Consider the following 24,614-nt stretch of genomic DNA (forward strand, 5'->3'; position numbering starts at 1 on the left):
CTTCTCCGCCAGTCCTTCCTTCCCCTTCCCGTCTCACTGGGACCTGAGTTTTTCCTGTCTCCCAGTGGCTCACATCAGTCAAGCTGGCCATTCTACCTGATTAAGTACCTGTCAGGGTCACTTAAAGTTTGAGACAGTGTCAAATTCTAACAGTTACATTATCCCCAAAATTTGGCAAATGGAGGTCTTGCCATCAGTTAACAGGTAGTTGGTTCTAGAATGCCCTATTCCTTTAACGAAAGGCAACAAAGGATGTGTAACCTCAGTCAGACCATGCTAATAAAAAAGGATAGAAAATATGTTAAGTTGCTCAGCGTTCAGTTTTAAAGTACTGTAAGAATGACAGAATCTAAGGTGAGAAGGAAGCTGGAAAGGTCAGCTACTCTCCCAGGCAGCTGATGCTCTGCGTCCCCTCTAAAGAGCCCAAATAAATGGCCACCCAAACACATTCGTGCTCACCTCCAGGCTCCGCCCCCACTACTTCAAAAGGCATCTATTCCACCTCTTACTGCTTTTCAGAAAGGTCTTTCTTTTATCCAGTCAAAATCTGTCTCCTTGGAAGCCTCCATCCCTTTCATCCCTGATTGTCCGAAAGAATGTTAAGATCCAGGAAGACAAAGCATCAGGTATAAGTCATTACATAAAATCTTCCTGGTGCTTGTTAGATGGTGATACTTTCCCAGAAAATGTTTGTATTATTGTTGTTTAAATTTCCAATAAAATAAAAACTTCTCCTATTGTATGTGTAGAATACTAAAAGAAAGTTTTATGTTAAATAAACTAAAAGGAAAGGCTTTCCTGAATGAATACTAAACACATCTGCGAATAGTTTATGGTATGGAATTTGTTTGAATCTTCTGGGTTTTCTGTCTCTATTTACACCTCGAGGCACAAAATAACAAGAGCAACCTGGAAAAGACTCACAAGAGTAGTTAATGCCCAGGGGAAGAAACAGCAAACACTGGGAGGCAACTCAAATGCTCTCTTAATATTTATTGAACCAACAATAGTGTTTTGGGTAAATCTTATTAACGTAATACACAAAGTTCTGGCAAATGAAATTTTAATTCATTTATATCAGATGTGCCTTCAATCCACAATTTTATTAAAAGGACAATAAGCATTCGGTTGAGAGGCTTGGAAATAGCATGTCATCCTGAATAGTATGTATTACTTTTCTGTCATTTAAAACTACAACTCTTTCTTTTCTTTTTTTTTTTTTAAGTATTACATAGTATGCTTTTGGAATGCTCTTGTTGCATAGGAATATAAATCAACCATTCACATCATTTTTTCTAAAGTCTGTGGAAAAGCTATGCAGTCTTAGAAATTACCTCAGTTTCTCTATGCAATGAGTAAGGTATAAAACATATATACTAGAGGAAACAAACCCTTGAGAACGAGAGTAAACATAAGTGCAATTCATCATTTTTGTAACACCCAACATTGTTTAATATACTAAAGACCTCTACACAACCTTTAACAATTAAAGATGCAAACCATTTCATTGAGAATATTTTAGAAAAAGCATTTAACATTCAGCCAAAAATAAACAAATTTATATTTTCCTTTATTCATACTTACCAAGCATTAAAATAAGACATCAAAGGTACCTTGCTACCATCTCCTGTGTTTACTAAACTCATCAAATAAATTTGTTCTGAAATGTCTTTTATCTAATGTGCTAACAGTCTTCAAATATGCCATACTCGACTAAGTTGACAGTAACCCCCTCTGCCCCGGCTTTAGCGTCCCCAAGTTCTCCCCTTTCCTGTCTAGGTCCAAGTGCCAATTAACCAAAAAGTGAGGTTAAGCTCACTCTATACGTGCTTTCATTTTGTCACTAAATAGATGTACTGTGCAGGGGGGTTTTCACATGGATAGAGGGTGATGTCTGAACCCATCCCCATCCAAGACGGCTCCTCAACAGTGTGAGCCCTGGGGCCAGCTGTGGTGCGTGCCACACATCTTACCCTGGCCAAATCAGGTAAGGCGAAGATTAGGCTTCACAGGAGCCACAAACAACCAGAGCACAGATGAAGGGAGCAAAAGGTGTCCCTTCCAGACAACATCCATTCTCCTCCCTCCATTTCTCTTTGGGGACCAATCCTTTCCTATCTCAGTCCACGGGATTCTGGGAATGCTTCCACCGCTCGTAGTTCCAGGGATGACGCGTGTGATCCAGGCCAGGCCAATCCAGAGTCAAAAAGAGGCTATTTTCCGATCTCGCTAGTATAGTTGGGGAAAAGAAACTCTTTCTATTACAACTGCTGAGAAGATAGACTGTTTGTTAACCTGGAGTTGCCAGGCTCCATATTGCCACCACACAGCAAGAGGTCTCTCCTGGTTGTCATTAATACCTAATATCTTCCCTTCTTTAGTGGAACATGGCCGCCCACATCGAGACTACATTCCCCAGCTTGCACTGCACCCTGTGTGACCATATGACTGTGTTCTGATGACTGGGATGTAGGTGGAAGTGATGAGTATACTTCCAGGCTCTGGCCTTAAAAGGAATGGGTATGTCCTCACCTTGATTCTTTCTCCTGGCTGGGAGACAGCAAAGGTGGAGCCACAGGTAAGAAGAGCTGCAGGAGAGCAAGGCACAGCCACTGCGCCAGCCCTGTCTTGGGACTTTTATGTCAAAGGGAAATAAGACATCTAGTTCTTTTGAGCCACTATATTTGGGGATCTCCTTTTAACAACAGCTTAGCTGTTACCTCAATTAGTGCAAGGCCTGGGAGTGAATCTATCAAGGGAATGTTAATTTGAAAGACAGAAATAAAACCTGAGGCCTGATAACATCCCTGAAGCCTCTTGATACGGCAGGCCTGAAGGCAGACTACTTCGGGGCTTCATTATCTGAGCCAAAAGTTCCTTTTTATTGCTTATGCCAGTCTGAGTTGGGATTCTTTGTTACTGTGTAACCGTAAGTAGTTAATTAGTTGTTAACAAAGGGGAGCAAAGAGAATTAGACCTAGACCTTAATAAACTGAGGGGCATAAGCCTGTTTGCTTCACCAGGAAACTACAACTTCACACCTCAAGGGATCCCAGCATTGCTCCGCCCAGGGAGTTAACACTCCTCTCTCCCCCTCTCTGGTACCCGACTGTTGTGGGCACAGGGCTGCATGTTGGAGTCACCAAGGCAGCTTAAAAAAAAACATACTGATATCTGAGCCCTGTAGCCAAGGGCTCTCACTGAATTGTGGCTGTGCGGTTGGGAACGTGAACCACTCAGTAGTTCTCGAAGTCGAGCATGCAACAGAATCACATGGAGGGCTTTCTAAAACTCAGATTGCTGGGTCCCACCCCAGAGTTTCTGATTCCGTGGGTCTGGAAGCCCATAAATCTGCATTACTAGTAAATTCCTAGGGGATACGGATGCTGACCTGCCTAGACTTTGAGAACCACTGACCTAATAAATGACTCAGTGACAGATGTCTATCTCTACAGAGAACGAACACTTCTGTCTGCAAACTGGAGTACATCAGTGCTCTGGAACAGACACATTTAACCCTGCTGTCTCCAAGATAATAAACAGTAATGCTGAATTTTATTCTAGACGTTAGAGACTTATTAAATTTAAAAGCCTATGAATCACTGCAAATGGCTCCTTTTAATAGCTTGCTCAAGAACAATACTTCCAATTCCATTGTAGGAAAGATATATGTTGAATAGAAGTTTCTAGAGGGTCAGCATTTCAATGTTACACAGCAGAGCAATTTTTAAAGGCTTTGAGAACTCTAGAATTCTTAAATGAGGCTTTTTCCCCCCTGAGTCAATTAAAGATATCTCCTTTTATTCAAGGGATGGAAAACTGTGTTTCAGAGTTGAGTGAGGGCAAACAGACTCCCAAATTAGATATCGGAACAAAGTAAACTATGAATAGATTAGATAATGGGCTGCTGCTTGTTTCACTGAAGCGAGAACTAAAGACAACTCCGATGCCCTATTCACAGGACAGCCTGAAGCACTTTCTCCTCCCTACTTCATCTGGAAACCGTACAGTTCAAGGAATTCATTCGGCTTGGACCGGGTCCAGGGAGCTGAAGAGCGGTGACAATAAGAGGGCCATGGTTAAGAGGTGTGTGTAGGTCTTGCACACGATCAGTACATTCAGAAAAGTCCTACATGCATTTCCCATCTGTAAAGCACACAATCTCTGCTCAGAGCGTGGACTTGGGCAAATCTAAGAAGCTGACCAAACATGCTTTCCTGCAACGAGGCCAAGAAGACAAACATCCTCTGTTTCACTAAGGAAAGTTCTCCTCTGAAAAGGAAAATGTTCCAATTTTTTTTAAGACATCGTCAGATAAACTTAATGTATACGTACGTGTATAACCTCTTGTCTGAAGAGCTCTCAAATGTATCACAGACACAGAAAACTATGAGCCAGCAGGAAAAGATGAGGAGCAGAAGAGGAAGAAGCTGGCCCCGGCTGAGTGGCTCAGTTGACTGGAGTATCATCTCATACACCAAAAGGTTGTGGGTTAGATCCCCGGTCAAGGCTCATACCTAGGTTGCAGCTTCCACTCCTGATTGGAGCACATACAGGAAGCAATCAAACAATGTTTGTCCTCTCTCTCCCATCCTCTCTCTCTCTCTAAATATCAATAAACAACCTTGGGTGAGGATTTTTTTAAAAAGGAAGAAGAGCAAGCATTTCCCAATCCTGCCCAGTGTAGACAGACGGTGACAGGCAGCAGCAGGTCAGTCCTGTGAAGCCCCTGCCTTCCAAGCAGTACAGAACATGCTTTAAGATGACAAAAAATCTTACCTGCTCGACTTCCCTCTAAGCTGGAAGAAACCACAAAAGGTATCTGGAGCAGTGGTTTCCAAACCTGCAGGAAGTTAGAATCACCTGGGAAGCTTTTACAAACCCACAGCAGAGCCCCAGCCGGGTAGATTCTGATTTAATTGGTGCTGGGTGGCGCCCAGGCACAGATAGCGTGTGGAAGCTCCCCAGGTGAATTTAATGTGCAGACAGGATCGAGAACCACTGACTTAGACTATGCCCTTCACTATACAGGTGAGAACTAAGAGCCGGAGCGGTTTAAATGCGTCCTCATTTCACCAAAACGCAACAGCCACATACAGAATAAAGAAAAAGAGGACAAAATTCAGCTGCTCCCGTCTTTCCTTTCTGGTCAGTGGCACCATCATTTTTCTCAGTCTCAGGTTCACAGCCTCAAAAGAGGATCCTTTCTTCTTCGATCAGCGCATCTTATGAGCCATCCTTTTCAATCAGCCTCAACAGAGAGGCTAGTGCCGACTCAACACCAGGCACCCTTCAAAATGTGTGACATGCAGCAGTAACCCACTCACCTTCCCAGCATCTCTAATTGTGGCTACTGTGACTCAGCCCCTGTTTAGAGATGAGGAAACTGAGGCAAAGAAAGACTGAGTAACCTGCCCCAAGTCATAAGGACACTGGCCGAGCTGGTACTTAAAGAGATTCCCTTTAATTCTACTCCCTTAGTTCTCTCATTACCAGCCTGAAGCTTGTGGAGAGAAGTCATCGGAGTAACGTGCTAAATGTGAAGAAATCAGAATATACGCCAACCAATGCAGACGAAGGGTCTGACTCGCTACTGGGACTGACTACATCAGAAAGTGCTTGTACATTTAAACACTTTCACCTCTTTCTTGAAAGATGATAGTACCGTGTCAGGACTAGTTAAAGGTAGAAAAACTGAGATCTAACTTGTGCTGGGCCGCACAAAATGCAGCCCAGTCAAGTAGTATGGCCGGCCCCGCCCCGCCGTTGTGAGATAGTTAGAGACGATGAATGGAGAGGGCTTGTCACAGGTCTAAGTAGATCAGTGGAGGGATTTTTTAATGTTATTGTCTTTCAATAAATTCATTTCGTACAAAATACCACCGCCAAAACTCATCTCTGATAAACCGTGACTCAGATATATTTATGTTATTACTCTCAGATTTACAAAAGCAGTGTTCAAGGAAAAAAATGTTGGGAGAAGAAATGAACCCGCATCCAACACTGGCAAAAAGAACTGAGTGCAATGTGCCTTCCCCTGAGCCATTAGTGCCTCAGGCTCTTCTCCTGGAAGGGACTGTCAGATGTGAAGTATACAATTCCAGAACATGCTCTCCTTCCCTTAACCTACAATAGCAGCTATTTCCCCCATTAAATTCACCTTTAATTCATGAGGACTTTGCTTCCAGTTTTGATTCCTACCTCTAGGAAGCGTTTATTTCCTTTCCTGCCCACAAGTCTCCAGAATCTTCCTCAGGTTTACAAATCGGCGTCACTTCAGTCCCTGACCTCCCAGGGTCGTCCCACTCCCAGGGCTGTCAGCTCTCCTTCCCTAACTAACCAAAGGGCGTGCAGACAAATAAAAGAGTTAGCCGGAGCACAAGTTTGGCTGGAAATGGAGAAATGATCTAATCATCACCTTAAGTTATTCATTTTGCACACAACAAACTAACCACATTGATGCATATTGTATAACATATAGTGTGTGTTCCATTTGGTGTTTCATTTATTCATCAAGCATGTGCCCAAAGTAAGTTTATTTAGTGCTAATCACTAATATGGAGAAAGGAAAAGAAGGAGCCTGGAGGGAAACTTAACAGGGTAAGAAAAAAATACTACCAAATCAGATGGCCTTGGCCCAACTTATAACTCTACCACTTACTATGTGCTCTTAGATCAATTAAGCCTCTCTAGGTACACCTCCTTTTAAAAGTCAGTTCCAGCTCTGTAATCCATTGTTACATATTGAAAAACCAGATTTCAAAAGAATATAATGAGAATCATCCCAACACTTTTATACCTCTTTCATTCAGCAGCTAAGAGTATTTGATCTTAACACATAAGGTCCAGCTCTCACCTTTAAGAGACCGAAGCTTCTGAAGCATGGGGAATTAGACTGGTGAAATATCAGGTTTCTTTTTCCCCTGATATAAACAGATTATTCAGGTTCTAAAAAATGTCTTGCTCACTGTATCTTCTGTACACCTTGACACTCAGAAGCCTTTCCTTGGACAGCAGGTGGAGAAAAAGAAAAAATGAAAATCAAGTGTTGCCAAGTCATCGATAGAATTGTTTTCTTTCTCCAACACACTTTGCCACTTCAGGGAAGGTGCTTTTGTTGTTCCAGCAGCAGTGGCTTCTCTTTTACAAGGGGTTCTACTCCTTCTCAACTGCAGTTCTTTGGCAGTTTTCCCTGCTGGACACGTCTAAGCAGACGACACCAAACTGATGAGTATTTTATACGATGCATATGTTAGCTATGGGCCCAACCCACCTTCAATTACACTAAGTAACCAAAAGGTTACTTAGTGTAATTTCTTTTTAACGTACAAATCGGCAAGGAATTTTGCCCTTGGTAAGTATGTAGTAACATGAGTTCACTATTAACTGACCGACTTGGCAAACATAAAACTTCATTTACTTAATTAATCAGGACAAAAATCTAATCAAATAATGTTATCAAATAACATATCACTTATCTAAATGAGTCTAGAAGTGAAACATAAAGATTTTAATTCATTAGGAAACCTAACAGATAAGTCAGTGTTTACAACGTAAGATTCCAATTTGACCTTCTTTAAGAGTTTTACAATTACAATCCCAAGTACTACATTATATTTTCAAGTCTTAACTAAATTTCCAACTTGTGTACAAGTCAATTTTGAGCTGTATCTGAGTGTAATCAGCCCCCTTAAACTGCGAAGAACTGTGTTGCTGTTCTGATGTTGAAATATGGATGATGGGGAAAAAAAAGTATAATTCAGTATCACACCTTGCCTGATAAAAATAAATTGGTCATAAAGTTGTGAAAATATATGTACTTTAGGGTCAAGGGTCAGCATGCAAGTGAGAAATAAGAAACATGCATACATATTTATGCATATATATATTTATGCAGAATCACTAAACTTAAAGCTGGAAGGAAAGAGAAAAACATGTGTTTAAAAAACCTACCGTGGGTAAAGTTTTGTGCTAGAAGTTTTCAATCATTACTGAGACTAATCTTCAAATTGTCCAAAAATCAAATTATTATTATCCCCAGTTTCACATTGAAAAAACAAGTTCAGAGATTATAAGAACATCCCCCATAGTCTCGTGGCTTTTAAGGGGTAATACCAGCCACAGAACCCTGAAGTTATTCACCTTGTTCCCAAACCTTCAAGCCCATCCCCTACATTATCTAAATTTGGCAGAACATGCAGCTGAACCTTGGCAAGGCCAGAACTACAACTTCGTATGGATCAAAACCCCTATATGTTATGATCCACACTTTAGTGCACTGTCACACACCTGTCACCCATGTAACTAGAGTTGCCTAACAACTCAGTAAACAGTGGCCTTCTGGTTCCTAAACATGTCAAGCAAATTGAGCTATCAGCACAGATGTCCTGACCCTAATATAGTCAGCCTTCAGTTAACCAGAAATTAGAGACCCTCGTGTTAACATCCTCATGAACTTTATTAGCAGATGCTTTCCTGCATCTGTTCAGATGATCTCCCTTCAACTTAATACCTGCATTACTTTTCTGATGTTGAAGCATTCCTGGAAAAACCCTACTTGGACTCATCATTATTTTCTTAATAAGCTACTGTATCCAGTTTCACGACATTTATTTAAAAGGTTGGCATCTATGGTCACAAGTGAACTTGGCCAGCAGATTTGTTTTCTTGTGCTCTCCTTGTCTGGTTTTGACATGCAGCAATGTCAACCTCAAAATGAAAAATAATAGCCTTCTGTATTCTCCAGGCTCTGGGACAACAATTACTATCTGTCCTGAAGGATCAGCAGAACTTACTTGTAAAACCATCTGGGTCGGGTGCCATTTTTTTATCGAAATTTTTGTTGAGATAACTGTAGGCTCACATAAAGTTGTAAGAAATAATGCAGAGCGATTTCTTGTGCCTTTTACCCAGTTTCTGCTAATGGTAACATGTCATAAAACCGTAGTAAATATACCACAAAAAGAATACTGACATTGATACAGTCACCAATGTTATTCAGTTTCCCAGTTTTACTGATGTTCATTTGTGCATGTGTGTGTGTATATATTTCCTGTTATATAATTTTATCACATGTGCAGGTCTGTGTATACATATATATGATGTATACATATATAGTGCGTATACATACACACTATATACCTCACACATAGTATAGATCATATATATGATATATAATTTATTTATTACAACCAAAGTTTTATTGTACAGTTTTATATCCAACTTTTTTTCTATTGCAAATACTTTCCAAATTATAAACGTTCTTCAAATACATTTTAATGGCTGTATAATATTTAATATACAAATTATAATTTATTATTTAACCATTCCTTTATTATTGCTTCCATTTTGAACTATTCTAAGTAAAGCTTCAATAAATACACTTTCTGGCTATGATTACTTCCTTTAGATAGATTTGCAGAGGTAAAATTACTGAAAAAAAAAGGGCTTTTCACATCCTAACACAGATTCATCCAGTCCCTATAAGGAACCTTTCACGGGCCAAAAATAATCTATGGCATATTCCCTCCCATCGCCCACATTTAGAGAAAAGCTGAGTACCAGCATAAATATCCCCAATATCTTAACATAGAGCGAGGCCACCCCAAGTCAGGAAAGGGAGCCCCAGTGAGAAAAGGCAGGATGAATCATGCACAACCTGGGCCACGCTCTCAGCTGGAGCTTATCAGATGGGCCCAGTTGGGGTGCCAAACTCCCACACTTTGGAAGCAGAAAACCAGGAATTACAGTAACAGTGACAAACCTGTGACACAGGGCATGACACGCCACTGGATTCGAAGCTCCTACCTATTTTGCCTCACATAATCCTAAGGACCTATTTTAGGATATTCCATTTTACAGATGAGAAAACTGAGCAGAGAGAGACTAAGAAACTTGCCCGAGGTAAACAAAGCAAGTGGCTTCAAACCCAGGCACGTCTCACTTCCAGTGCCCAGGCCCTCAATCACCTCCCGCACTTCCTGCTCACTTCGCATCTTGCTTATAGTCTCCACTGCACGTTCACTGGGCTCCAGGGCTACACAGAGAAGCCATGGGAAGGCCTCTGTTGAAGGCTTCACTCTGGAAATGAAGGTCTAGGCTAGAATTCAAATGCGAAGCCTGATATCCTTCAGTAACTTCTGCCTTAAAAAGCCCTCCAAACTACAAGTCTCTTTTCTTCTATCTACAATGAAAGTGAATTCTATCACATCAGGTGGTCTCTGTGCTACACTGGCTTCTATCAGAAAATATACTGGAAAATGCAAGGCACTGGATCACAAGCATTCGGAACAATGTACATAATCCTAACACCCAACAAATAAAACAGTTCAAGATAACTAATTAATCAGCTATTAGAAATGACTTAACTGTTCTGTAATGTGAGTGAATTCCTTGCTTCAATAATAAAATAGTAAGTATTTGACAGGAGCTTAATAATTACTTATCGATTAGGTTAATCGTAGCATTTCTCTAATCACACCCAAAGCACACAGAAAAAATAAATATTAAAGACAGAAAGTTCCTCCAATTCATTCCATCATTTTATAGATGGGGAAGCTAAGGTCTCAGATGGATTAAGATAGTTCATTAAATGTGTGCCTTACTTTTTGCCCTAAATATTACATATTTATTTTTAGCCTTTACATTTCATCATAAATCATACAGAAATACATACTTTTATCATTTGGGGGTAAGAACTTGAAAAAATAACTTTCTTGTAATAATTGGATATTTTGTTCCATGTGTCATTCTTATCGTAAGACAAGATTCTATGCACTGCACATTCTCCTTAAATATTAGTACTATTTGTAGGTAATATACCTGTATCACCATAAGAAAAGAAAATAAACATCAAACTGTTAAAAGTGCATATTTATGCATCTGTAACATTACTGTTTTCTGACATTTTTCACAAAACAGATTCAACAGCAGAGGAAAGAAATATGAACACATATCTTGTCTTTAGTGACATTATTCTTTTATAGCTTGGAGTCCAAGACCACATGAACTGGCTCTTACGTCACCGACGGCATACCAGTGGGCCTCACTCTGCCGACAGGAAATTCAAATGGGAAATCTCCAAAGACTTCAAGGCTTCTCCCTTTCTCCCAGTCCTACCGATTTTTTGAGATCCCTCAGAAAAAGACATTCACAATTCTATTTCAATAGTCTTCTTTCCTATTCCAAGGCAGTCACCCCTCTAGCCTTGTTGCTAAAGCTAATGCTGCCCTAGAAACAGAATTGTCAAAACCCAAGGAAGATTTTCAAGAGTAAGATCTAAAGCTCAACTTGCTAGGAGGAGAAATTCCATGCACGTCCACCCTTAAAAAAAATACTCCTTTCCTAATACCCAGCTGCCCAACACTCCCTCGCCATCCCTGCCACCTCATTCTAGGTGACCACCAGCACTCCAGCATGCAAGGCACACGGAACTCTCACCTTCCTACTCGCTGGAACCTAGTCTCACAGGAGGCAGCGGGAGGAAGTGTGAACGTACACTGGCAATGTGGACTTGACATCAGTGCTTTGTTCATTCCTCAAACCAAAACTGCAGTGTTGATGAAACTGAGATCTATAGAGTCAAAAATGTCGAATGAGCCCAGATCTACCCCGATACTGGATTTAGCTGACTCTAGACCACACTGCCCAAAGCAGCCAGAAGGAAGAAAGCTCCAGCAGGACCAACCAACCCATCGTGGGAGCACTTCAGCAGCAGCATCAACAGCTGTTCACCACAGGGGTCAAAGGTGTGGAAACAAGGACCTTCCACTCAGGTGGCACCAATCTCTCTAGAATGTCAGCGGTCTAAGGGGTCATAAGAACATCTTATCGGCTCCCTGATTTCATAGTCAAGAAAACAAAGGCAAAAAAAGAAAAAAAAAAGCCTAAAGAAAATTTTAAAGAAACACTTTTTACCTCTGCCTTAAGCTCCATTCCTATGCTGCCTCATCTTATGCTCACAACAGCCATGTTATAAAGGCATTTGTAGGTCCCATTTATACACACACGTGTGTCATTTTTAAGTGACTCAGAGTTTAGTGGCAAAACTGAATAACTGTCAAAGTACCAGCATTTCAACTCAGACTGGTCCGCCTTCCATGTCCAACCTTGTGCACTCTACCCTAGTTTCCTGGGTCACAGAGCTACTTACTACAGGGAGCCCTGGGACAAAACCAAATAGCTTGGAATCAGGGGGAAAATTTCATGTAACCACTGGTCCAACATGTGGCTGATTCATTAGAATCATCTGAGATGCTTCATAAAAGTATAGACCAATCCACCCCCTTTCAGATTTTTCTTTCTTCCTTCCTTCCTTCCTTCCTTCCTTCCTTCCTTCCTTCCTTCCTTCCTTCCTTCCTTTTAGATTATATTTATTTATTTTTAGAGAGAAGGGAAGGGAAGGAGAAAGGGAGGGAGAGAAACATCAATGTGTGGTTGCCTCCCGCGTGCCCCCTAGTGGGGACCTGGCCCACAACCCAGGCATGTGCCCTGACTGGGAATCGAACTGGAGACCCTTTGGTTCACAGGCCCACACTCAATCCACTGAGGCACTCCAGCCAGGGCCCCTTTCATATTTCTAACTGTGTAGTTTTGAGAGGAGGCCTTGAAATCGATATTTTTACATATTTTCAGTAATTCTGACTATTAGTCCATCTGACTACTTACAGAAAGATAAAAACAACGGCTGGATCATTCATGTAAAGCTATTTGGAGCTTGTACTTGAATCAGCAGAATTTAAAAGGAGAAACAGTGAAGAGGTCATGTCCCAGGAACACTCACGACAGTGCGACAGGTAGGCCACAGTCCAGAAGCATGACTGAAAGTAATCAAGGGGCTATAAGCCAGAAGGAGCAATATTATGGAGCATTTTATAAATCTGGCAGAAATATTTATACTCCATACCAAGGTAACAAGAAAACACGGAGTTTATGGGGCATGGGCAATACAATCAAAGGTGATGCAGGATAAATCAAAGAGCAGATGAGCATCTGAGCCAGGAAGGGCAGCGACAAGGCTGTGGACATGGAGACATGAGCTGGCAAGGCCCCAAGAGAGAAGAAACTGAAGAGCAAACTATCCGGATCGCTAGAATGAGAGCTCCCAAAAGACGGAAGGATTTGCTCCCTGCTTTACCCTGAGCACTTTGTAAGGGCTAAATAAATACTTGTGAAACGAACAACATGTAGGTGGATTTAGAGGCCAAAGGGATGTGAAGTCAACAAAGATAAATGGGTCAAGGACATCTTCAAGATTCAAATCCAAAAGACTACACTTAAGAGATGATCCGGGCACGGATGACTAGAAAAGTTAAATAAGAGCAGTTGTTTTCAGTAAAGGCTCTTCTTCATGACTTCTTGCTTTTCTTTACAACTTTATTTTGGCTTCTGGTCCATGGAAGAATTCAGTGATTTTGAGATGCTGTAATGGACTGTTGACAGTGGCATGAACAGCAAGTCTTCTGTTATGGGAAGAAGAAACCGATGGGTGAGATCTTTCAGTGTGATTTTAGGAAACGGAGGGGGGCCAATCTCATGAGACTCTCAACTCAGAAAACAGTCCTCACATGACCTATTGGGTCACTGCCCGCTGACACACCAATAGCACAGTGGCTTGACCAGACTCCCCATAAGCCTCAGTGACAAAGGTGGCCAAGCTCTACGTGGCTGGGTCAGCCTCAGGGGTCTTGCCAACCTGAGGAGACCCCAGGCCACCTACAGCTGGCCAGTCAGGTCTCTGGGGGATTCTGGAGACTTGAGAACAAGTCCTACCCTGGGGAAAAAACTACACGATCCATTGAAATCTTTTCCAAACTAATGATTCTTCAAAGTACCATTTGAGTATCTTGTTACACAGCCTTTCGCAAGGTGAACACCATCAAAACGTGATGTACCAGGTTCCAGAAGGAAGGGTCGGAGGGCACACTCAAATCCCTTCTAGGGCACCCTTCTTTTGCAAGTCTGATCTTGTAAGATCTCTCCTTCTTAAATGACATCTAGCTGCTGCTAGCACGCAACTAACAGAGAAAGAGCCCTTGTTTCTATACAAATTACCCAGCAAAAGTAATTTGTTTCATTACTCAATCAGCCAACATATATATTTTTAAAGAACTGCAAAAGTTTATATGGTTCCAATTTTATTTTTCCTTCTCATGCAAACTTTTCAAAGCCTGCCTTTCATAACACACTGAGAGGTAATGCACGGGTCCAAATGACTTGACAGTTTCTTTTAATTTACATACATCTAAGCATGTGTATAAAATTCCACTAGTTCAAAACACTTCCTTTTTTAAAATATATTTCCAGTTCAAATTATGCATTTATAACAGTCTGCAATATATGATTTCTAAAGCTAAACAGTCATGGAAAAACCGGATAGAGAAACAGCAGCACATCACTACCGCCACACTCAGTCAGCCTTTCCCCTTGCACTGCCTTCCGCAGTGAAAAGTCCTAACCTGCCGGTGGAAAGTATGAATGCATCGCCACAAAGGGGCTGTCCCTGCGGTTCCCAGCGCCCGGTTCCCAGCGGCCGTGAAGGGAGCGTCACCGGTTCCTTTTCACAGACAGCTGTGAGCCTTGGTTCCTGAGATTCTTTTATTTTTTTTTACCCGTAAGCTTACTTTAAACTAAAGAATTCACTAACTGCAGACATTTTTTCCTTTCTTCTTTTTAAAGAGAGACTTAGAATATCATTACTTTTAACTCCCAGGAACAGTAGCAGTTTTCAAATCAAAATATGAGGTACTGGAAATAATGTGCTATAATGACCAAGTGTTTAAAAATTAAATCTTTCAACGATGTATACATTTATGCTGCAGTACATGAACCGAACACAGAGTTAAAAGTAATGTAAATGCGCTATTAGCTAGCCTGGGCTTTGAAACAGCTTCAACTGAGAATGACTGACTCACTGCCTAACAAAGACTCTCTGCTAGAGTCTCCAAGTTGACATTTTAAAAATATCTAATCACTCTTTTTGGATGATATTCCAATTACTGAAAACAGTATCTACCACAGTGAAGCAGCTCACTTGGAAAGCATCCAGTTCAGGCTGGACATGAGAAATATTTGAACCCCAAAATTGAGTTCAGGGAAAAGGCACCACTGGGGAGGACAGGTGTAGTGCAGCCAGAAAGCTTCCCTTAGGAGCACTACTGTCCCGTTTATGCAAAAACCCAGAGAGGAAGAAAATAGAGACATTCTTTTTCTAGAATCCCCAAATAGTAACGGTTCTTAGCAAACCCTAAACAAATCACAGCAAAAAAAAAAAAAGACTTCCTTAACCCCGAACAGCTTTTCAGGCAGGCTTCACTTGAAAACCTTTAAACCTTTAGATGGAGTTCTCCCTTTGCCCTGTTTTGCAACAAAATGAGCACTAATGTTTTTTTTTTTTTTTTTTTTTTCTGAAATAAACAGAGAATCTCTCCCCTTTTGTGTACAACAAGCCAAAGTTCAAAACTGGCTGGAAGACTACCAATCCTAGTGGATTAAAGAGCATTTGCCAAAGAGAAATAATACTAGTAAGGTTCAGAGTTCTATTTTACAGCCTGAGCAGCCAAATACTCAACTATTCTGTGCAGTGTTCAATTATCTCTACATGCTCTCCAATCTCCAGTAACCTTCGGGGATCTGCCAGTCCACACAGAGGCTCCCACACTGACGGAAACTGTCTATCCGCTGCTCAGTGCCGAAGAGCTTTCCCAATCCTAGACTGCCTCAACTCGAAACAGAAGGGGGAAGTCCAGAGGGGAGGGGAAAAACACACCACCACCTCTAGAGACAACATTATTTGTCTTGGAAGAGACATTTAAGTTCATTAGAAATGGACAAGGTGTTAGGTGGCAAAAGGAGCAGACAGGGGGAACGAGAAGGAACAGAAACAGCTGTACACCCCGAATGAGACCCCAGGCAGCACTGAGGCTGCAGACTTAATCGCGGGTGCTTGGGCTTCCCTGCAAAGCTCAGGGAGCCCAGGTAGGGGCCGCCAAGGACCAGGGGAAGCCCAGTAGACAGTTCCCATTAGAGGGCGCTCTTTGGGCTACGTAGGGAAACAAGCTCCAGCCCCCGAAATCCACCCAAAGGAGAAACCAAGTTCCCTCTGCTGGAAACCAAGTGCCTGCCCCTTGCAGGCATTAGGAGAAGAGACTCCTCCCGGCCTTGAGTGCACCCCCTCCAGGGCCAGCAACCGTGAGCGTGGCGGGCTGGAGTCTGGATCGCGGAGCCGCCAGGCCACCCGAGGCGGAGCGGTGTCACACGCATCCCACTTTGCCCTGCACGCTGCACTCCAGTGCAGTCAGTATTAAAATGTCCTCCTGCCCCTCGGGGCCCGTGGGCCGCCCTTAGTCCTTCAAGAAGGAAGGGGACCTGGAGGACGGGGATTCCAGTGACGGGTGCCCCAGCACTTCCCAGCCGTTTCGCTAACCCCCACGGGAACGCGGACTGCGTCTCCATGGGTAGCATTTCCACATAGTGTCTGCTCCCTCGCCCCAACCACCGAGAACATCAAACAAAAGAACTTTTGCAAACTTTCCTCTCCCAATACTCGTGACTTTCTTAAATCAGGGTCACCTCTCCCCAGAACTTGCATTCAATCGAGTAGGAGAGCTGGCGTGGGAGATGCTGTGCAGAGGAAGGGACCTCAGAGTTTCCTGGTCGCCCCTGGGTCTCAGGGAGCCCGCGGAGAGAACCCGTTCCCTTGCAAACCCTCTCTGGGTTCCCGTCTCCAGCCACCCTTTCCCCTTTGGTCCTTCCCAGGAGACACAGCAAGACTCTACAAGGGCGAAGAAATTGGTAGTGACTTCAGGGGCCTCTGCGGTTTGACAAAACTGCGATTCTCGTGCCCTCATCCCCAGCGACCTCGGGGCAACTCCAGCGAGTGGCGCTTTTCTGGGGGAGGGAAGGCGAAAAGGGGTGGAGGAGCGAGCGCATTTGTTCCTGCAGCTCCCTGGGGGTGTGGGAGGTGAGAACCCCCAACGGCACTCCCTGATTCCTGCTGGCTCTGCGGACTTCTCTCGGCCTCAAACACCCCTAAACGGTGCGCGATCCCCTCCTAGCCCACTCACCGACTCCGCGGACACGCAGGCCACCAAGCCCAAGGTGAGCAGAATCCAAGCGCGCTGCATATTCCCCGAGGACCGGCTGGGAGCCGCCGCTTGTAACAAGGGCAAAACGAAGCCCCTTGCCCAGCACCAGGCGCAGCCTGCGCAGAGGGATCCGGAGCTGGAGGCTCCGGCTGGAGGCTCGGGGGTGCTCGCTGCCTCCTCCTGCTCCCGGGTCTTCGGCTGCGCCCCGGGAACGCGGTTCCTTCTCACTTGTTGGTTTCTGCACTCCTGACGCCGAGTTGTCGCTTGGGGGAATCTGCTCTCTGGAGCTCTTCTAGCTCTGCTGTTATTTCACTCCTCCGCGGACTCCTTCCCGGCGTCGCGGCTCAGCTTCTTTTCTTGAGGAATAAATTAGATAGCCTGGAATGGAGCTGCAGCTGAAGTTTGGGGGCAGAGCAGTGGGGGTGCGCTCCGCGCGGCTGGAGCTCCCGGAGTATCTGGAGAGAAGCGCGGTGGAGGGCGGCTGGTGGTTCAGCGGCTGCGCCCCTCCTCTCTCCGCACCACCACCTCCCTCTCGGGGTCCTCCTCCTCTCCTTCTCTCCTCCTCTCCTCCTATTCCCTCCCTCTCTCCCAACCGAGCTGGCTGCTCCGGGCGCCTCCGGGCTTCTGGGGAAGAGGAGGCGGCAATGTGACTCCTAGCTAAACCCGAGAGAAATTCCTACGGGATTACGCGGGGATTGGCAGCCCCGGGGACCAGTGGGCGCGGGCGGCTCGGCGTTTTGCTGCTCTGAGTCGGTCTGTCTGCAGTCAGTACTCCAGCGCTCCTTCATTTTCTCGCTCTCCTTTCCCCTTCTCTCCCCGCGTTTCCCCTCTCCTTCCCATGCTCTTTTCTCCATATTCTTTTCTTCTCTATTTTGTTTTCTTGTCACTTTCATTTTTCTGGAGAAAGATCAGTGAAGCAACGAGAGACATATTTAGCTTTTCTGCCTGCGAGAATTAGACCAGTAGGAAAAAAGAAAACTGCTTTGAGAGTTGGAAAAATACATACACAAAGTTTACAGATGCCTTTAAGCAGTGCGAAGTCCAATTTCAGAAAATTGTATTTTAAAAGAGAAGACAATACAGGGAAAAAACGTGTAGTATTTCCCGCCCCAGGCCCCTACCCCCACCCCGCCAAAAGAATAGTGGAGGAAGACTCCTATAAACCTGAAGTGCAACACTTTCAAAGATCATAACTTCATTAAGGGCCTAAATACCATTTCTGCCTCACACGCAGTTTAAGCCCCCGGGGCATCTTATAGGCTTCATTTCAGCACAGAGGTGTTAACATTTGGAAGCTACAAATAGGGTAGTTTGATGAAAAATTGGATGGAGACCCTGAATAATAACAGATTTAAGAGAACTTCAAAGAAAAGAGGGATAAAGTAATTTCTAGGTTGAAGAAAATAATGAGCATGTATTTCCCAAATGAAAGTAATTGATCTGAAATATTTTGTTTTGTTTTGTTTTTAAATTCCATGTCTAGGGTATACCAGAGAACATGGCAAATGCTTATCCCCTTCCAGTGTCTAACACTATTTTTCTCTCTGACTTACAGAGTAAATGAATTATGGAGCCCTTCTGCTTCTGGAATGCCATTTCCAGGAGATCAGAGAGACCTTTCGGTCTTCTCCACCACTGTTTTCTCGTTCCTGGTACAAAAGACACACAATAAATATTTAATGAATAAATTTTGTTCTAAAACTCAATCTAGCCCTGTTCTAGTGGCTTGGTTAGAGTGTCCTCCAGTACACCAAAAGGTTGCAGGTTTGATCCCCGGTGGGGGTGCATGCAGGAGGCAAGCTCCCGCGTGCACGCTCTCTCTCTCTCTCTCTCAAATCAATAAACATAACCTCCAGTGAGGATTAAAAATCAGTCTATAGTGCATAAGACACGCAACCGAAAGATACATAGATGTAGCTATATAGACACTAGGCTATGGTAATATTCTAAGTGAGAATACGTCTCAACAACGTTCCACTGTGATGAATCTAAAAGAAAGAGAACTGGAGAGTTACAACTCAAAGTTGGAGACATCCAGCTCGTGGCTGATGAGTGCTAAGTACCAAGTTCCACATGGGCAAATTGAAGGCATTGCTAGCCAGAAGCGTAATACGGAGAAGTGGAAGAGTGAGCAAAGAAGAAAGAAGCGAAGGAAAAGTTCAGGGCACTGGAAGTCGTAACATTGGATGCTTCTGATTCCACAGAAGTTGAACTAGCACCTCTGAATTAATGTGTGTCCAGGCTGGTTTTTGAAAGAATGCACTACGACCATATTTTTCATCAGTAGTTCTTGTGGGTTGAAGAGTTTCATAAGGAGAGACTTCTGAAAGGAGGTTCTAAAAAATGAGAGCCATAAAATGTCACCTCTGTTCCCCAAAGAGACCTAGTCTGCTCTTCAGCCTTCAAGCAATATCATACCTCCATTTTCTCCCAATAGTTAGAGTACATCAAATACATTAAAGTTCCAGCAAAAAGGGAGAATGCATTCATTCACTGGGTCTCACAGTTTTTGCCACCTATTGGGGTATCCCACCTAACAAGAAGCATGGTGGTTTCTGTATGCTTCAGCTTGGCCAAAGATGGATAAAACTGAATAAGCAGATGCATCTGTTGAAGGAATGTATCTGCCCATACACTGAAGACACATCCCAAGGCTCTTGACATTTATGAGACTCCCAGTGATTTGTTCTTCATAAATAATCACACAGCTTTGAGCATATATATAATATAAGGGATGGTACAGTTTGACAGTTAAACATACCAGGTATATGAGAACAAGTAAATATTCAAGTTCTTATGTTCACATGCATTAACAGGTGTGGCCAAAAGGATAATGTGACCGTATAAAATCACTAATAGTGAAAGCATTTACATAAGAGCTGGATACGAAAAAAGTTACTTATGCTGAGTGGGGTGGAGGCGTTAGGAACAAGTCTAAATATCAGAAATGACAAAGCCCTTTGTCTTACTCCTTTTGGGCTGCTATAAGAAAAATATCATAAACTGGGCAGCTTATAAACAATAAAAATTTATTTCTCACCATCCTGTAGTCTGGGAAGTCCAAGATCAAGGAAGATTGTGTGCCTGGTGAGAGCCAGCTTCCTGGTTCATGGACTGTCTTTTCATGGCTGTCTTTTCTATGTGTCCTCACATGGCAGAATGGGGGAGGGAGTTCTCTGGGGCCTCTTTTATAAGTTGCTAGTCCCATCCATGAGGGTTAAGCTTTGTCAAAAAAAGAGACAACAGGCCCAAAATGGAGTCGCTTGTGCTAAACCCCACATCAGCACACCAAGACAATACCTAACCTGACTGCAGTTTCAGCCTCTCCCAGGAATGTGATCTTAAGTCTGGAATTATCTGGTCAGCACGAGTGAGGTCATCCACCTGATAGGCCCCTTTCATCCCCTAAAGGGCGACAACATTGCCTGAAACAACCCACTCTTTTCTTCCTTCTGCCTGTACAAGCCTTCCATTTTGTCCAGCTCCTAGGAGCTCCTTTCCATCTGCTAGATGAATCATTGAGTAAAGGTAATAGGATCTTTTTAATTTACTCAGCTGAATTTCATTTATCAACAGATTTGGTGGGAACAATGGAATCCCAAGCGAATTTCTGAGCTTCAGGGACAATAAGAAACACAGGCATGGTACTCTGCAAACGCTTTGAGTTCACACTCTTTCTCGCCATCTCTGAGGCTGTGAGTAACTTCCTCTCAGGTCTGAGCTCTGCTGTCTTTGCATCAAGTTCCCAATCTAACTGGTTTTCCAGTTAGTTCCCTATTTTCAAGGGTTGGAAATCCCAGCCCTTGATTCTGCCCTCAGATTCCATGCTGGGAACTGCTGGTGTTTCTGTCCTCAATTTCCCACTGTGTGGAACCCCAGTCCACAGTCCCCATTTTGGGGCTCTGTTGGTTCAGTCATCTCTTCAGTCCCCAGATTCTGCCTTGGGAACTGCTGGTGGTTACTTGCAGAAGTCAGACTGGGTTTGACTTAAAAATCGGACTGGGTTGGGATTGGACTAGGGCCAACTTAAGCTGAACTGGGTCCAGTAAGCAAAAGCTATTGCTAACGGGAATCTCAGAAGACACAAACACACACCACAAAATTGGTGGGCATGGGTCAAGTGCTTAAAACCTGTTAGAATGCTCATCACCTAACTCCAAGGCTCCCATGTGAAGATAAGTTGGTCATGGAATGTGGTTGACACTAGGTCACCCACCAACCTCAAGAAAATTTTTGTGCAGTGAGGTATGTAAAACAGCAAGCAATCCCCAAACCAGAGGCACCTCTCTTTCAGGTATTAGTGTGACTCCGAGGGACCCAAAGGCTTAGCTAAAAGAAGTATTATAGGATCCTTAAATTCCAAAGAGTTAAATGGGCCACCCTCCAGCATGCTTGCTTATTTCATATCTAAAATCATGGTCCCAGAAGCTATAAATATCAACAAAAAATGGCAAAATCTTAATACAAACAACAAAGAATTACAACAATCAATATAGGGAATGTTCTAATTAGACAAGACAGTTCATTTAAGAAGTGCACTTAAAGTTAGGTTTCCAAATCAAAGCAATGGGAAACCTACTATAATCGGGAAGCAGAAGTTGCCAAAAGACTTCAAGATTCCAAAACAAATTCTTTAAAAGATTTTTTTTTTTTGCAGAAAGCTAATGAAAAGTTAAAGACAAAAGAGGTTCTTAAAAGACAATAAGACTAATGTGGCTCACACTGCTCCCCTCTATCCTTCTTCACCTGAGAACTCACGTTTTACTACTTCCGTGTGAACTGCCTCTCCACTCTGAGGAGACTATTAAATAATTAGCTTTCAAAATGGAACCACCCCAGGTTTCAGGCATTCCTCCTCAAATACCAAACTAAGGGTCACAGCTGAAGAATTTCCTTCAACCCAGGGAAAATCCAAAGAAGTTGTCTGAAGAACTTAGAGTCATTGTCAAGGTCTATGACTTTGAGCTGCCAGTTCTTGATTGGCCTGTGCATGTGCTGGTAAGACCCGGTGAAACCAAAAAACGCATAAGGGATGCAAAGTGGCAGAACCCCAAGGATGATATTCAAGCTGCTTGAACTTCAACATGGACCAGAAAAAGCTCACAAAATAGCACCTGATTTTTACAAGCCATTCCTAGAGTTTCCCCTGCCCACACTGATTGGTCTATTATTCAGACATGCAAATCAAGGGAAGATGAATCTGTAGCAGACCTTAAGGCTCTCTTCCAGATTCCATACAATAAATAAACGAGGTCACCCAACCTGCTCGAGTAGTATTATTGGTTGGGTGACCTGGATTATCTCCTAAGATTTTAACAAAATTCTTCCAACCTATTAGCCTTACAACTAACTACAACAGCTCCAAGGCCAGAGACCTAAAATAACTCCTGGGCCTCTCACATTATACCCTCCTGGGAGTCCATTATCAAACACAAGCTCAGAGACTGATGGCTCAGTTGTAATCACCCGAGACACTGGAAAAGAAATTGTCCTCATAGGTCCTCTGCAAATTCTTCAACATCAACTCCAATGCCCTGTATAACCTTCAAAGGAGGAGCTCTCCCAGAGTTGATGGAACTGTTAGGGATTTTTTTGGCCTGTTTTTCTCAGCTCATAAGCTTTAGCCATCTGAGCAGGTAAACTTAACTTATTCCATATACACAAAACAACTTAAATCCAGCTTCTTTTATAACTGGTGTATTTGGTATTATTATACCTAATTCATGGCTGATATTTTAAAACAGAAGCTGTAAGATTTCTGTTTGCATCAGTCTGTATGTTTATGTGTCTCTCTCCCCATATATGTATTGTGATGTATGGTATTTTCTACCGCCAGATGGCATTGCCAAAAATTAATTTGTAAAGTGCTCCTTTTAATTGGCGTGAAACATTAAGGGCTTATAGAAATTACATTCTCAGAAATATGGTAGAAACTAATTCATACGAATTTTAGGTTGACGTGATCTGGGGAAATATTTGGTATTAAATCTAATTTAAGTTTGTTGGTTTAAGTAAAGGCCTGTCTTTGCATACACACACACACACACACACACACGTCGTTTTCCACCTAGGCTTTTATTCTACCTGAGCTTACTAACAGTCAAATAAATTCACGTTGTCTCTTACAAAATTGTCAGCAAGAAAAATAGTTTGGAATGATGGCTAAATTTGCCTAATGTCTCATGAAGTTTTTGTGGGTAATCTAAACATAATTATTAAGAACAAGTACATTTAATAGAGGTAAGTAGGATAAAAAGTTTTAAATGAACCCCAAATGTTTTTGGTACTCTGAAACCTTAAAGATTTACTAAGTTAAGTTAAATGATACACTGAGTTAAATTTATTGAATATCTGGATCATTTCCAAATATAAAATACTGAAATAGTAATTACTGGATATACATACTTTTGGCTTCCATTTTCAGAGAAACTAAAGATATATGGGTCTATTAGTAAATATGTATTTTGTCATGCTGAGAAATTTATTATAAGAAGGCATATATTTCTGGAAATTATAAAAAGCACTTACAAATTTACCAAATAACAGAATGCCAATATAAAAGTTCACAATTGCTTACTTCTTAAAGTTTTCATAGAAATCAAAGATTTCTAAGGTTTAAGAAATTCTAATATGTTTGATTAAAGCTACTGCAGATAACAAGGGAAGCATCTCTGGATGCAAGGAAAGTAAAAAGTAAGGAACAGAAATGCATTTGGTTAAGGGAAAAGGAAGTGATGTTGTCTTAAAAAGAAGGTGGTGTTTTCAAAAAAGGCAAGAGGAAAAACAGAAGACAAAATCCAAACGTTGTGGAAGGCTCCTGAAAAAGAAATCTTGACAAAAGAAATGTACACATGGTCGAGCTGGCTTTGATTTAAGTGAATTTAGGTCAGTAAAAAATGAGTTTTACTATCAAAAGTAAGCTGGTACAAAATTAGAATTTGGTTTTCACTCTGTTAAACACTCTTCTTGGACTATTGGTCAGTTTTCGATATCAGATTGTAAAGGTTTTTGTTTTTTGGGTTTTTTTACCTTTTCAGTAATCTGTCTAGAGAAAGATTTTGTGTCTTGTCAAAATACTTTCTCATGTTGTCTCTATCAGATCTTCTGACTACTTAAGAAAATTGAATATTGTTTATTAAAAGTGTTGGGGTTTTTACACTACTTAACTTCCTGTTTTTGCCTTGGAAATCTCTGTCACTTTGGTTAAATGGGTAACTAAGTATTGTTTCATAGTGATCTATTATCGTATTTGACCAAGTATTTGAAAACATTTTGATATTCTTGGGAAACTTCCCAAAATCAAATTCTAAATGAATTTTTTTGTACCTAGAAGTAACTTTGGGATATCTCAGAGAAGCCCTAGAACATCTCAAAAGATTCTTTTCCCCTCTCCTTATAAGAGATAAACTAATGAGGCTAATTTATATGTTAAATCACATGGGAAGTATGGTCAAATATGAAGTAATGCTAAGCCTCCTTTATGTTATATTTGTACAGGTATGTGTTATAAATTTTCCAGAAATTACATGA

The 24,614-nt window shown here is 42.2% G+C and overlaps 1 protein-coding gene across 1 annotated transcript in view; it reads right to left on the reverse strand.

The window, feature by feature from the left end:
• SDC2 (syndecan 2) overlaps positions 1–17,713 on the reverse strand; it is a 111,144-nt gene extending 93,431 nt beyond the window's left edge. The window contains exon 1 of the mRNA XM_024572187.4: positions 17,064–17,713. Coding sequence (XP_024427955.3) covers positions 17,064–17,123 — 60 coding nt within the window. The 5' untranslated portion in view covers positions 17,124–17,713. The remainder of the gene's footprint in view (positions 1–17,063) is intronic.
• Between the last annotated feature and the right edge of the window lie 6,901 nt (positions 17,714–24,614).

The sequence above is a fragment of the Desmodus rotundus genome, chromosome 8, assembly GCF_022682495.2.
Source record: "Desmodus rotundus isolate HL8 chromosome 8, HLdesRot8A.1, whole genome shotgun sequence".
Classification (NCBI taxonomy): Eukaryota; Metazoa; Chordata; class Mammalia; order Chiroptera; family Phyllostomidae; genus Desmodus; species Desmodus rotundus.